The 13,878-nt window shown below is 41.2% G+C and overlaps 1 protein-coding gene across 1 annotated transcript in view; it reads left to right on the forward strand.

Moving 5' to 3' along the window:
* The window catches only part of CHAT (choline O-acetyltransferase), a 49,670-nt gene that overhangs the window by 17,188 nt on the left and 18,604 nt on the right, over window positions 1-13,878 (forward strand). The window contains exons 5-11 of the mRNA XM_083502608.1: window positions 1,495-1,548; window positions 3,313-3,493; window positions 4,725-4,902; window positions 6,215-6,384; window positions 9,083-9,183; window positions 10,981-11,109; window positions 12,953-13,075. Of these exons, the coding sequence (XP_083358734.1) occupies window positions 1,495-1,548; window positions 3,313-3,493; window positions 4,725-4,902; window positions 6,215-6,384; window positions 9,083-9,183; window positions 10,981-11,109; window positions 12,953-13,075 (936 nt within the window). The remainder of the gene's footprint in view (window positions 1-1,494; window positions 1,549-3,312; window positions 3,494-4,724; window positions 4,903-6,214; window positions 6,385-9,082; window positions 9,184-10,980; window positions 11,110-12,952; window positions 13,076-13,878) is intronic.

Here is a 13,878-nt window from a genome sequence, read left to right on the forward strand (position 1 = left end):
AGACTAAAAGTAAAGTGTTGTGGGTAGAAATGTTCCCTTTTGTAATTCACCAACTTACAGGCCAAATGGACTCAAAGGAAAGTCCCAGAGGTTCATACTAGTACATGTAAATATGCATAGGATTACAGCCTTAATACTGCAAGGTGGTGAATAATACAGGAATATACTTTGTATGGGCACAGACCATTGGTCTATCAAGCTCTGCATTGCCTACTCCAGAATAGCCAAATGTGATGCCCCCAAGATACCACTGGATTCCAGCACCCATCATCACTAGTCATTGGCCATATTGACTGGGGCAGATGGGAATTGGAATATAACAAGATATGGAGGGCACCATTGTGTCTATCCCTGGTCTATGGTGTTTGAGGGCCTAACTACACATTATGCTAAATTTGCCAGCTGGAGCATGAGACGGCTGCTGAACTGTAGCCAGGTTCCTCCTTGCTGTTAGAAGTGTGTGCAAATGCTATTTTAAAATGTCAAACCATATCTGGATGATCATAGTTTGTCCACCTCTGGCCTAGCTGTCAATCAGAATTACTCTGTTCTGCAATGGCAACGGACACAGACTTGGATAAACAACAACAGCAACACCCTATTCTAAATGCTGGCATGAACACATACTTCCTCTCATGAAACTGAACAGCTTCATTGTGACCGCTGTTTTCTAGAAAACGGTGTTTTGCATCTCTCCAGTGGAGAGAGCCCATAAACAGTAAACTCTCATGAGCAGATGGGAAGCCTATCAACTAACAGGAGGAACCTTATAGCAGGAGGAAATGATAGGGCTGTTGTCTGGGTCTTAGGCAAAATTTGACCAGGGTATTGATTTCAATGACAAAGCTCTTTGGAGGTCTACTTCTGAGGACCAAACTAAATGCAATGAGGGCAGATGGGTTTCTGTTCACATCACCTCATTCACATATAAAGCAAACAGAGTCATACTTAAGAATAAAGGAAATCTATTGGCAAGGCTGCTGCATCACTTCTGGTTTGGCGCTCATGGAGATGGTGAATTTGTGTTCCTGCTGTTCCATTTCATACTGCCAGTGGAGACTCAAATGACGACATGTTTCTCAATATAAACAGAAATACAGATAACCTTTTACCAAGAGTTGTGAATTTACCAATGGGCATATTCCTGTACACTAGCAGGAATGAGCCACAGAGTCTCAGACTTGGGAACTCTACCCCATCACTGCATGGACAAGAAGTACAGATACAGATACAAATACACACACACACACACACACACCCCTACACACAATAAAACAAAATAACTCATTTTTAAAATGAGGGGGACGGGGGCCTTGGGTGCCAATAGGTGTCTGAGGGCACCACATCGGAAATCTGAAACACGCCCTGTAACTGGTGTTTACCAGCTGGTAAAGGGTCAATTGTATCTGTTCTATATTTGTATTATTATTTGGACAATGCCACCCGATCTTCATCGCAGGGAATTCTTGTTCCTTCTGTCTTTGATTTTTACAGGTTTGCTGCCAATCTCATTTCTGGAGTTCTTGATTATAAAGCACTGCTGGACACGTAAGCAGCTTGGCTTTTGTGAATAGAATTGATGATTTCACTGGGAGCATAAACATAATCACATTCACAAAGCTGCAGGATCCGATTGCATCAGATAGTAGTTTAAGGTTACATGTACACTACCAGAGCAAACCTGTTTTTAAAAACTAGTTTGTCATCACTTCAGTAGTGTGCTGAAAGTCCTAACTCGGGAGTCATTTGACAGCTGGGCTCTAGACAGCTCAGTCCCAGAATGTGAAGTCTAGCATCACCTCTGGAATATTTTTTTGACGACAGGTCTCAGCCCTAGAATATATGAAAAGTATAAAGGCAAGATTGACCGTGTGCATGTGCACAGTGCATTTCTGAGCATCTGAGCAACCTCTGCCTGGCACTCCAAAGACTATATATCCTAGAGTTCATTGGAGAGGAAGCCATGCCATGCAAACTAACCAGTCCTAGTGCAGAGACAATGGTGCGTTATGTAATTTTAGATTCTGCACTTATTGGTCGTACGGGTGGCCTCCTGCTTAAGATGGTAATATGCATTGCTTCCAAATGTGGTAAGCCAACCTTGGTGCATCTGCGAGGGCCCTCTGCTCATTTTGCTGAGCAAGACGCTAGATGTCTGCCCGAACGGCATCCTGATGAGTGTAGACCATAGCTGCCAACGTTTCCCTTTTTTAAAGGGAAATTCCCTTATTCCGAATAGGATTCCTTGCAAGAAAAGGGAAAAGTTGACAGCTATGGTGTGGACATTACCGAACTGAACCAAATGTCTGTCAGGTTAGCAACCTAACTTTAATATTATAAGTCTCCCTTGATAATGTGTGTGTGGAGTATAAATCTTGATAATAAATAAATGGGCCCAGCATAGCATCCTGAGTGGCTTTTCATTCCATTGCGGTTCCTGAATGTGTCTGATAAATGTTGGTCGTCCATTTGTGCAATTCAAAGCTTGTTACCTCAGCAGCGCTGCCAATTCAATAAAAGTGCATCAGCTCAACCCTGTTGTATGCAGCATGCTTCTCATATAATTCCTGTGGTTTATGTACTGTGAGAGCTTCTTCTCTGCAATGATAAATGTGTCTGATGTGGCTGCTTCAGATCCATCCAATTAATCAATCCCCACCAGTCCAGATCACTGGCTGGCCATGTCTATTTTACAAAACACCTGTTTGAGAGATCTCGTTGCATCTTGGTCTTTCTAAGATGTCAATCCTTAAGAAGTAGTTGTACTGTGTTGGTTATTTCTTTTTTCAGCTGGGCTGCTCCAGTGGCCGCTCTACTTGTAGAGGTGCAGATGTAGAGGTTCTTCTTATGAAACACTTGCCATGCAAAGACTCAGACAGACCTTCCCTTTCTCCCCACAAAATACATGGGGGCAGGAGGCCACACCCTCGTGTATGACAACACATACATATTTTCACCTGTGTGATTAGAAGTTCAGGTGGAGTGCGTTAACAGAGAGGAGGTGGAAAAGGAATGTGTCCTTCTGTCCTTATGTTTTGCATAGATTACCGTTTGCTTTTTCAACACTCGCCCACTGAATGCAAATACAGTTGCATCGTAAGTCATGTCAAGAATCATGAATTTCAGCTTTGCTCTGGGAGCCCGTCTATTTCCCATTGCCGTAATCTTATTGTTGTATGATTCTATTTGTGTTGTGTATCTAACCTAATTGTAAACAGACAAAGGACAGATTAGATTTCTCTTCCTTTCTGTCTACTTCTTTCTCTCTCTTTTTGTCTCTTTTGCTTTGTCTCTCTCGTTCTGTCCCTCCAGCCATGCTGTGCCTGTTGATTTTGCTCGTGGACAGCTGTCTGGTCATCCTCTCTGTATGAAGCAATACTATGGACTCTTTTCTTCCTATCGTCTTCCAGGACATACCAAAGATACCCTTGTGGCCCAGAAAAGCAATATCATGCCTGAACCGGAACATATCATTGTTGCTTGTAACAATCAGGTGTGTGGATATTCATTGGATGCAGTTTTTTCAAAACTTGAGCCCGCTTCATTTTGCTATGAAATTGACTAAGCAAGGGGAGGGGGTGCTGCTTTGCATTCTAACTGAGGACCAAAAATGTACCACAGATGAACTCTCCCTTGAGTTCTTTCTGTGGGTGGGTTTCTACAATTGGCCACTATAAAGCTGTAAGCCTAAGCATACTTACTTGGGAGTAGAGATGGGAAGGCCTGGGGAAAAATGGGGGGAAACCTGGTTTTTTTCCCAGGCCTTCCCATCTCTACTTGGGAGTAAGTCCCACTAAGCTCCATCGCATTTCACTTCTGTAGTTTATCTATTAAAGACTACAATAATCACCAGCACCATTTGTTTGAAAAGAAAAATCTGGGGATAGGGCACTATTGACCAAAATGATACAAGACAGAAGAGCAAGCAATGAACGAAGTGATAGATTTTTAGAATGATGGTCTTTACTTATTATATTCTGGAATGATAAATTCTAGGACATTTACCCATGCAGAGTAGTCTTCGCTTTGTTTTTTTTAAAAAATATTTTATTAAATTTTCACAATAAGATAAACATACAAAAACAGAAAACATACAAAATCACAAAAAACAGTACAATACAAAAAGACTAAAGTTAAACAGAAAAAAAGAGATAGAAACACATGTATTAACAAAAAAACAACAAAAAATTCCCTCCTTCTTAATTTCTCATCTTCAATTAACTACTTTTCCAGACTTCCTCACATCTCCCATTCTTGTATCCCTTTTTAAAAATTTGTTCAGCAGATTCATATCCAAACAATTTATCTATTATTATTCCAATCTTACATTTTACTTTGTTGCTAGAGCCCCTGAAATTATTTCAATGTCGTTTAACATTCATAAATTTTACAGTGTTTCTGCAAATAAATTTTAAATTTTCTCCAATCTTCTTCCACTGACTCTTCTCCCTGGTCTCGGATTCTGCCAGTCATTTCCGCCATCTCCATATAGTCCACAGAGTAGTCTTCGCTTTGACATACAATCTTCCCATGAACAAGGTGTAGTTTTTTGATGTGGGGAGGTTGAGAAGGAAAGGGATAAAGCTTTGTCAGTGGATCCTGCTAAGTACCTTGGCTCAAAGTCATTTTGAATCATGCAGGATCATTTTTACTAAAATTGTGTGTTCCCGCTATTGCTTTGCCCTTTCTTTTAACTGCTCCCCCACCCCTCTCTCTCTCCCCAGTTTTTTGTTTTGGACGTTGTCATTAATTTTCGCCGTCTCAGTGAGGGGGATCTGTTTACTCAGTTGCGGAAGATAGCCAAAATGTCAGAGAATGAAGAAGAGAGGCTGCCTCCAATTGGTCTCCTGACATCTGATGGAAGAACAGAGTGGGCTGAAGCCAGGACAATCCTTGTTGAAGGTTAGCAAGTGGCAACCAAATTGCCTCTCTTGTCATTCACCCTGTTCACCCCATCTTCTCTGCTCATCATGTCTCTAGATGGGACAGTGACCAGCTTCTCATAAACAGCAAACAAGGTGGCAAAACTGTTTCTCTGCTGTGCCACTTCAAACTGCAGGTGAAAGGACCCCACAACAGAATGCTTCTCCATTACATCTTACACATACAAAATAATAATAATAATTTTTTTTATTTATATCCCACCCTCCCCAGCCGAAGCCGGGCTCAGGGCGGCTAACAACAATAAAATAATACAACATTCTAAAATCATTTAATTATAAAATTAATTCAAATCAAATTGATGGCAATCATTGGGCTAGAGTTCTATGAAGATTGCCAAAGGAGGGAGTAATAATAATAATAATAATAATTAATTAATTAATTAATTAATAATAAAACTACATATCAGAGAGGAGGATTCTAGCTAAACCTTTCTCATGGCATGCCAGATGTCCTGCCGCCCGCCCCCCATGCAGAGTTTTTATTTTTGGCATTGAAGAACATTTAATCTGGTGAGTCTACACCTGTAACCTAAAATGGCACAGCACAGAATAGAGATGGGTGAGAAATTTGAATCAATTGCATCTAAAGGCAAACCTACCTAATTTGCACTTTCCGAAACTCTGCACCCACTCAAACACAACCATCCTTTGACATTTGCACTTTTCTGAATTTTGCAATGTAGTCCTCCAGCCAAATAATGAGCAAAAGAAAAATGCATATACTAGGATAAAGGGTTCATTTAAATGCATATATTATTGAAAAGAACATACCAAAAATACATTATAGTAGGGGGGATTGTTTTGCCCAAAAGTGTGTATGGTAAGCAAAATTGCATAGAGAACTGTGTATTAGGAGAAATTCGCAGTAAAATGCTGGTGAACTTTCATGATTATTATTTTTTTTAAAAAAGCAAGCAGATGAGGAAACATTAGAAAAATGAGACACTAGGGGAAAAAGAAAACCATGGAGGATGAGATATCATGGCTCAAAACCATTGATACCCTTAATCTCCACAAATTTGTCCAATCCTATTTCAAAGCCATCCAAATTCCATAGTTTAACCATATGCTGTGTGAAAAAGTACATTGCCAAGCTCATGCATCATCATATCATAACTACAAACACACACCCTTTGTAAAAGTTTAAGCTTATTTTTTAAAGAGCAAAATACAATTTTGGAACTCTCAGTGGCACACTGCAGAAGAGGCATATCTTAGCAGGAAGAACCGACAGTAATTCATTGCACCAAGCCCATTGTTTCTCTCCTCAGATTCTACAAACAGAGACTCTCTTGATATGATCGAACGGAGCATCTGCTTAGTATGCCTTGATAGTCCAAGTGGGGAGGAACCCACAGATACCAACATGGCGTTGCAGCTTCTGCATGGAGGAGGCTACAGTAAAAATGGTGCCAACCGTTGGTATGATAAGCCTATGCAGGTAAGAAGTTGCTATTGGTGCATGTGAGTTCTCATTCATGTCAAAGGCTGGTCAACATGGGTTATAGCATTTTAATGCAAACCCTCCTAATATGTACTTCCCAAACATGAACCAGGACGCAGTTACCCTCTGAAATTTGCACTTCTCTGAATTTTTCAACCCGAAAACTACATATAACAAAACATATTTTGGCAGGTAATGTGCACAAAAATGGTCACAAAAACGATGCACCAAAAATGCAGTCTAGGAGGGGAAATTGTTTATAGACAGGGAGCTATTCAGCAAAATCACTTGCAAAAATGTGAAATGCTTAAGACAATGCATGCATTTTTTTAAATGCAATTAGTATAGCAGTTAGTGTGTTAGACCAGGACCTGGGAGAGCAGAGTTCAAATCTCCACTCAGCTATGTAACTCACTGGGTGATCTTGGGCCTAAACTACTTTACAAGATTGATGAGATGATGAATTGGGGAGGGAGAAAACCGTGTACACTATCTTGAGCTCTTTCAAGAAAAGGTGAGATAGAAAGTAAATATTTAAAAAATGCTAACTGATTTGGAAATGGGGAGAACTAAGCTCAGACTGAACTTAGCAAAATGAGAGAGGAACCAAAACGGACTGATCCATCCATCCCTACCTGTAGTTGCATATACTATGTCATTAGTAACTGAATCAAGAAGAAGAACCTTCCCTATACTCCCAGAGCGGCTGTCCCAGACTGAAGACACATGGTGCCTAGTTAGTCATAGTCACCTTTGACTGGACTTAACCATCCAGGGGTCCTTTACCTTTACCTTTTTTACGTAGAACTTTATGTACCCTGACCCTGAGGTTTGCTTAGCTAATCACCAGTCCCTAACCAAAACCATGCCAGTCTAACCAACACATTACACTGGCCTGCTCTCTTCATCACAGCCCCACATAGTCAACCACTGAACTCTAGACCTGAGGAGCAGATCTACCTCACTCAGGTTTCCCATTAAGCAAGCACTATCCTCATTTGTGTTTCTCAATGTCAGACTCCACATGGGGTGGCATAATATCCCCTACCTCTATATATAATTTGCTTCCCAGCGTATAATTTCCTCCACACTCACGAGAGTGAGTCTAATTGGCCTACAGTGCGTAACAGGCAGAAATAGCTGTATTCATTTCCAATGAAGTCAAATGGAAAATGTTAAGCTAAAGAATCCATCATGGGAGGGTGAGGAATCTAGTTTTCCCCAATCTTGCATTATTTTATGTTATATTAATATCTGGTGGAGCATATCTGCTGTTGTAATTCGCTTGGGTTAACACACATTACTGATAAAAAAACGACCTTTCTGTACAGGGTTAGTTTTCTTGGATGCCTCTGTGCAGCCTATCAGGACCTTTGCTGCTTGCAAGTGGTTCCGTAATTACATTGGAAATGTCATCCTGCAACCAAAGATTTTGTGGGGTTGTGGCCTTTGACTCCACTCCAGATACAGGCATGCAAGACTAGGAGCCCAACACGGCTAATAGTGAGGGGTGAATTTGCATCTGCATGGAAAAATGGGGAGGAACCAGCATCAGGACCAGCATCAAGTGTCAGCACCCTCAGACATCTGCAAAGGGCCTAGAGATGGGCATATCTGTCAGTTTCAATTTCCCAGTCATCAAGTTCTGTTCTATACATTTCCACATCAGTTTCTGAATCCCCTCCCTACCCAAAGTCCTTATGAGAAATCAACATATCTCCTAATATACTCTTTGTATGCAATTTAGTCTAACACGCACACATTTTTGCAAAGCAATATCCTTTAAAGAATGCATTGTCGTGTATTCTTTTTGCTAGCAAATGCATTCTTTTGCACGCATTGCCTCAGCATGTGCATTTTGTAGGCATTGCTTGACTGGGGCGTGGGGGGCGGGGAGAAGAATACATTGCAAAATTCAGAGAAGTGTGCATTTTGAATTTCTGTGGTTTTGGTTCATTTAGAAAGTGTGAATTAGGTAGGCTTGTTTTTAAGCGTGAACAGAATCACGTTTATTCATCACCCTCATAAATGTGTATACCCTGTTGGTGGTGGTGGTACACTGATAAGTCCCTAGACCTGCTGCAGTGAGGAGTTAAGCTCCTTGAAGAAGGGAGGCCCATTACCCAAAGAACCTCCAAAACCTGCAGCCAAGACTGATGCATATGCACAGCCACAAGGATGGTGTAAGAAATCTAGGTCAATTCACACTTAAAGCTGAATCTATCAAACATGCCCTTTCTAAAACAATGGAACAACGCAAGCAAATAATGCTTGCATCCTGATCCAGTGACTGTCCATATTTTTGCATGTGGGAATGCATACCCCTCAACTGCCCCAATTGAATCAGGAAATCCCATTTTGGGGTGACCGTGCTCTTGCACAAGAGCACAGCACCCAAAAACGTGCAAGATTGTGGCCCCCAAAAAATCTTTCTTTCTGGGCCATGCTCTTGCATGGGTCATGTGACTCATGCAGGCGCATGGCCCCAGAAGCCGGGCATCCTGGTTTTCCCGCTGCAGCATGTTGGAGGGTATGGGAATGTACCTGCAGAATTTAAACTGCTTTGGGACTTTTTCCCAACAAAAACTGAAGTTTTAAGAAGTTTTCTAGAAGTTTTAAAATAAATATACAACTCAGTAAAAGAGGCAGAAGGATTCACTTGTTGTTTCTGTCTGTATATACTCCCCCTGCTCAGTTTGTTGTGGGAAGAGATGGAGTGTGTGGAACAGTGTGCGAACATTCTCCTTTCGATGGGATCGTCCTGGTACAGTGCATTGAACATTTGCTCAGACACATGTAAGTTGCTTGTGATGGGCCTGTAAGCTATTACTTCCTTCTCTTCTCCAGTGTCACTGGAGTATTGCTTATCTTCCTCAGCTGCTGGAATTATGCAGTCCTTCCAGTGACATTTTGGAAATCGGTGGCACCTTGCTGAGATGCACATTTTAAATTTTATTTGGTTGTTTATGTACAGTCGTACCTTGGCTCCTCGACGCTTTGGGAGTCGAACGTTCCAGCTCCCAAATGACTGAAAACTGGAAGTGAGTGTTCCCTTAATGAACATTCTTTTGAAAGCTAAATGTCCAACGGGGCTTCCAGGGCTTCTGATTGGCTGCAGCAGCTTCCTGCAGCCAATCAGAAGCTGCGCTTTAGTTTTTGAACATTTCAGAAGTCAAACGGACTTCTGGGACAGATTCTGTTTGACTTCCGAGGTACGACTATTAGATTTCTTACCCACCCTTTGTCGTAAAATCCCAGAGCAAGTTACAGCAATGCAAAAATACAATAAGATCAGTTAAAACAACTTAAAATCAGAAAAATAGGGTGGGTCCTAATATATATATATCTTATATATGTCAAAGGTCAGGATAAAGAGGTGTGTTCAGCATATGATTCCAAAACTTAGGAGCTGCCACAGAGAATTCCCTCATTTGCAACACTCTCCCCAAGTTACCTAGGGCACTGGAACTACCAAGAGGGCCCCATATGCTGATTAAAACACTGGGGAAGGAGTTGGGTCTTTCAGATGTTTGGTACCCAATCATTTAGGGCTTTAAACACCAATGTGAACACTTTGAATTGCTCCCAGCAGCCAACTGGAAACCAGTGCTGCTGTTTCACAGCTGACGTAGGTTATAATTTGTTTATGTAAAAAGATGCAGAAATCTAATCACCGTGAAACCCTTTTTAAAACTTTTGACTCTTGCAAAGGGTTGTCTTTTGAGACACCTAGCGATGCCAATTGCTTCCATGGCATAACGACTCTAAAGAATTACGTAATGTGATGAAATTATAAACCTGGAATTTCAGCTTTGATGCCAGCACATCAATGGCTTTAAGTAATGGGAGTGGAGAGCTTTCTAGTGTGTCTTGTTGGTAAAATAGTCTACCAGCCTAGATGTATTGATCAGTGGTGGCAGTTCCAGTGGACTGACTGACACAAATGGATTGATCATCTCCGGGTACTTGGGTGTATCCAATCCATTCATGGTCATTTTGCCCAATGGATGCAACCTAATGTAACTAACAGTACCTTAAAAAGGTAAAGGGGTAAAGGGACCCCTGAGCATTAGGTCCAGTTGTGACCGACTCTGGGGTTGCGGTGCTCATCTCGCTTTATTGGCTGAGGGAGCCAGCGTGCAGCTTCCAGGTCATGTGGCCAGCATGACTAAGCCGCTTCTGGCGAACCAGAGCAGTGCACAGAAACGCCGTGTACCTTCCCGCCGGAGCTGTTCCTATTTATCTACTTGCACTTTGACGTGCTTTCGAACTGCTAGGTTGGCAGGAGCAGGGACCGAGCAATGGGAGCTCACCCCATCACGGGGATTCGAACCACCAACCTTCTGATTGGCAAGTCCTAGGCTCTGTGGTTTAACCCACAGCGCCACCCGCGTCCCTAACAGTACCTTACTAATACATTAATATTAACCATTCAGAAGCAGCAGTGAATATAGATCAGGCAGCAAATGTCATGTAGATCAGTTAATTGCAGTAGGACCTTCAGTCATCTGTCTGATGTAAAAAAAAACCTTTTTGAGTTCTACAGCGTCTAACAGCAAATTTATTGGCATTCTATCATTTAAAAAAAATCAGGAAAGAAGGTGCAAAGAAATTGGTCAGAGCAGATTCAGTGAGTGAACTTCCTGCTCCAAGGAGACTAAGGTGGAAATGTTCTCCAGAAATTCAGGGACACTTGGCGTCATCAGCAGAAAAACTTCAAAGGTACCATCGTTTCATTAGAATTTCAACTTGTGTGTATGGGTGGTTATTTTAATGTGCTGGTCTTTCCTTAATAATATAATCAGTGAATAAAAACAGTAAAAGCTGAGAGAAAGATCAGCTATAGAACATAGTGGTTTCAACTTAAGTTATTAGGGCTGCAAGCTTTTATTGACTTTCAGATTGACTAACTGCTGAGTGGGAGCTGATTGTAATCAGTAAATTCATTGACTGAATTGCCTATTTCTTTTTGCTTTGACCCATATCAGCCACAGAGAGAGATTGCGGCTGAAGAAAAGGGCTTTAATTCTTCTTCTCTGTCATTTTCCCAATGAACATCCCCCTTTCTTTCACTAAAGCTGTTGTTTGCCCCCTTGGGGATAAGCTATGGACACCTTTTTAGAGGACAAATACCTTGCAATGAGATGGTAGGAGTCTGAATAATCTCCATGACTCTTTTTATCATCAGAGAGTGCTAGAGTGGATCGCCAATATGCACTCAGCCTGGCAGAATCCCTTTCATTAGGATAATTGGCACCAACGGGCCTAAATGGTTGTCCAATGCATAACTAAGGAGATGGGTGGAGCCAGAGGTGATAACTTGAATAAAATATTGGGAGGGCACTGGTAAGCTCTGCCCCACATAATCAATCACATGATGTGGCACACACACAGCATTTGAATGGCAATGCCCATCAACTTTGGCCTGGCCCCCTCAAATATTTTATTGGGGGGGGGCTAAAGGACCTCAGCTACTAATAGTTGGCTCCTATGGGTGGAGCCTTCTTTGTGAAAGGGGCGTGCCTTCCCCCTCTCTTTGTGGGTTGATGTCCACCAGCTGTTTGTGCAGGAGCTGCAGGTTCTGACTGAGGTGATCTAAGGAAAAGGTCAGAGCTGGCAGCTCTGAAGAAGTATCTGCTGCAGCAACTTAAGATGTGACTCTCCAATATGGTAAATCCAGGACATTTTAAAATTTGCTCAACTCAGTTTTGGCACCTCTCAGGTGGATGCCATTGCCGTTATAAGAGAACAAGGGAGTCATCCATGCTGAGTTCTGGCACCTCTTTTTCTAGAAAAAATAGCACCGGCAAAACCTGTATATATGCAAAAATATCTGATATACCACAAAACATCAGTTAGTCTCATTCCAGGGAAATCAAATTCAGGGTATTTGCTGTGGCAAACCTTGGAAATTTGCACTGATAAGGGTTTTGAGAACACCATAATGATATCTCATCTTTAGTATAACAGGGGGTGGAGAGGAATAACAGAACAAAAGCAAACTATGAGGGCTAAGCGTCACGCAAGATTGTGCCTCCACATTTGCCATGGCAATGTAATACTTATTATTACCGGTATGTTTCTGTCACATAATAAATGACTGCAAACATGACAGGAAGTAAATTGGATACAGCATTTAGCCTTTGCATAAAATGCAAAGAGCAACCTCTATTTGTACACATGGTGCACCCTAAGCAAGCAAATGAATAAGTCAAGATATACTGAGTGGGGAAAAAATGTATAGGCAAGAGTGACAGCAAACAACTCATTTGAGTAGACAATTTGAATTGAAGTATTAGTTCTTTGCATGTTCCCTTCTGTCCCTACAAAGCCTTTTTCTCCTGCATTGCATTTTCCAACATGCCATATGATCATATAGCTTTTATAGCACAGCTCTGAACAAGACATATAATACAAGGAATTTGTCACAATGGCCCAGATCCCAAGATCACCTGCCTAACTACTTTGGGGCATAGTCCAGGAGAAACAAAAAAAGAGATTAAAATAAATAAATTACACAATAACTTCCCTGTTCTCACTTCTGGAGTTTTTCATCATTTTCTAGGATGGTGAAAAATCTAGATTTTATTGCTTATAAATTTGAAAACTACGGAAAAGAGTTTATCAAGAAACAGAAGATGAGCCCAGATGCCTACATCCAAGTGGCACTACAGCTGGCATTTTACAGGTATGTAATTCTTTTTATTATTGATTATTGATTGGAATTATATAATGCCCTATACCCAGAGGTCTCAGAGCAGTTCACATAATAAAATCAATAAACCAGCTATCGGCTCTTATTTGAAGCTTGCAATGCAATAGCTGACCACAGATTATGCTCTGGGAGACCCCTGGGCAAGAATGAGCAAAATATCAGAGCCTTCTCTCTCTCTCTCTCTCTCTCTCTCTCTCTCTCTCTCTCTCTCTCTCTCTCCCTCTCTCTCTCTCTCTTTTAAATAATTTTTATTAACCAACCAATCAAATCAAATCAAATCACATCACATAAATTCCGAATTACAAAGCCGAATTTTAAATTTTTTGTTGGGGGTAACCATATTTCAAGTTCCGAAGGGGATTCCAATCATCTTCTTGCTACTGCGTTAATATCCACAAATCTGTCCAAATAATGTTCATATTTCTATCCAGTCCTATCTTTCTATCCAGTCCTATCTTGCTGTTTCCACGTCTCATCTTATTCATATGTTTTTCTTTTTTCTTTGTGATCTCTTCTGATAAACTCCTTAAGCAGGTAAACACCAGTTATAATCCTGTGTGAATTTTTCCATTCGTCCAATCACCATATCGAGATGGTTTCCATATATCATCACTTCCATAATTAAAAGCACTCTTTCCATCATTAATCTTCGCAAATCTGTCACCTTCTTTAGTCCTCTGAGGAGGCTCGCCCGCAATATGAAAACAGATCCATTCCTCCTCCCAGACATAAGTCTTTCGACAGAACTTGCCAAAATGGCGACGCTATTTTTTTAC

Source organism: Podarcis liolepis (genome assembly GCF_965112155.1).
Source record: "Podarcis liolepis genome assembly, chromosome: 5".
Classification (NCBI taxonomy): domain Eukaryota; kingdom Metazoa; phylum Chordata; class Lepidosauria; order Squamata; family Lacertidae; genus Podarcis; species Podarcis liolepis.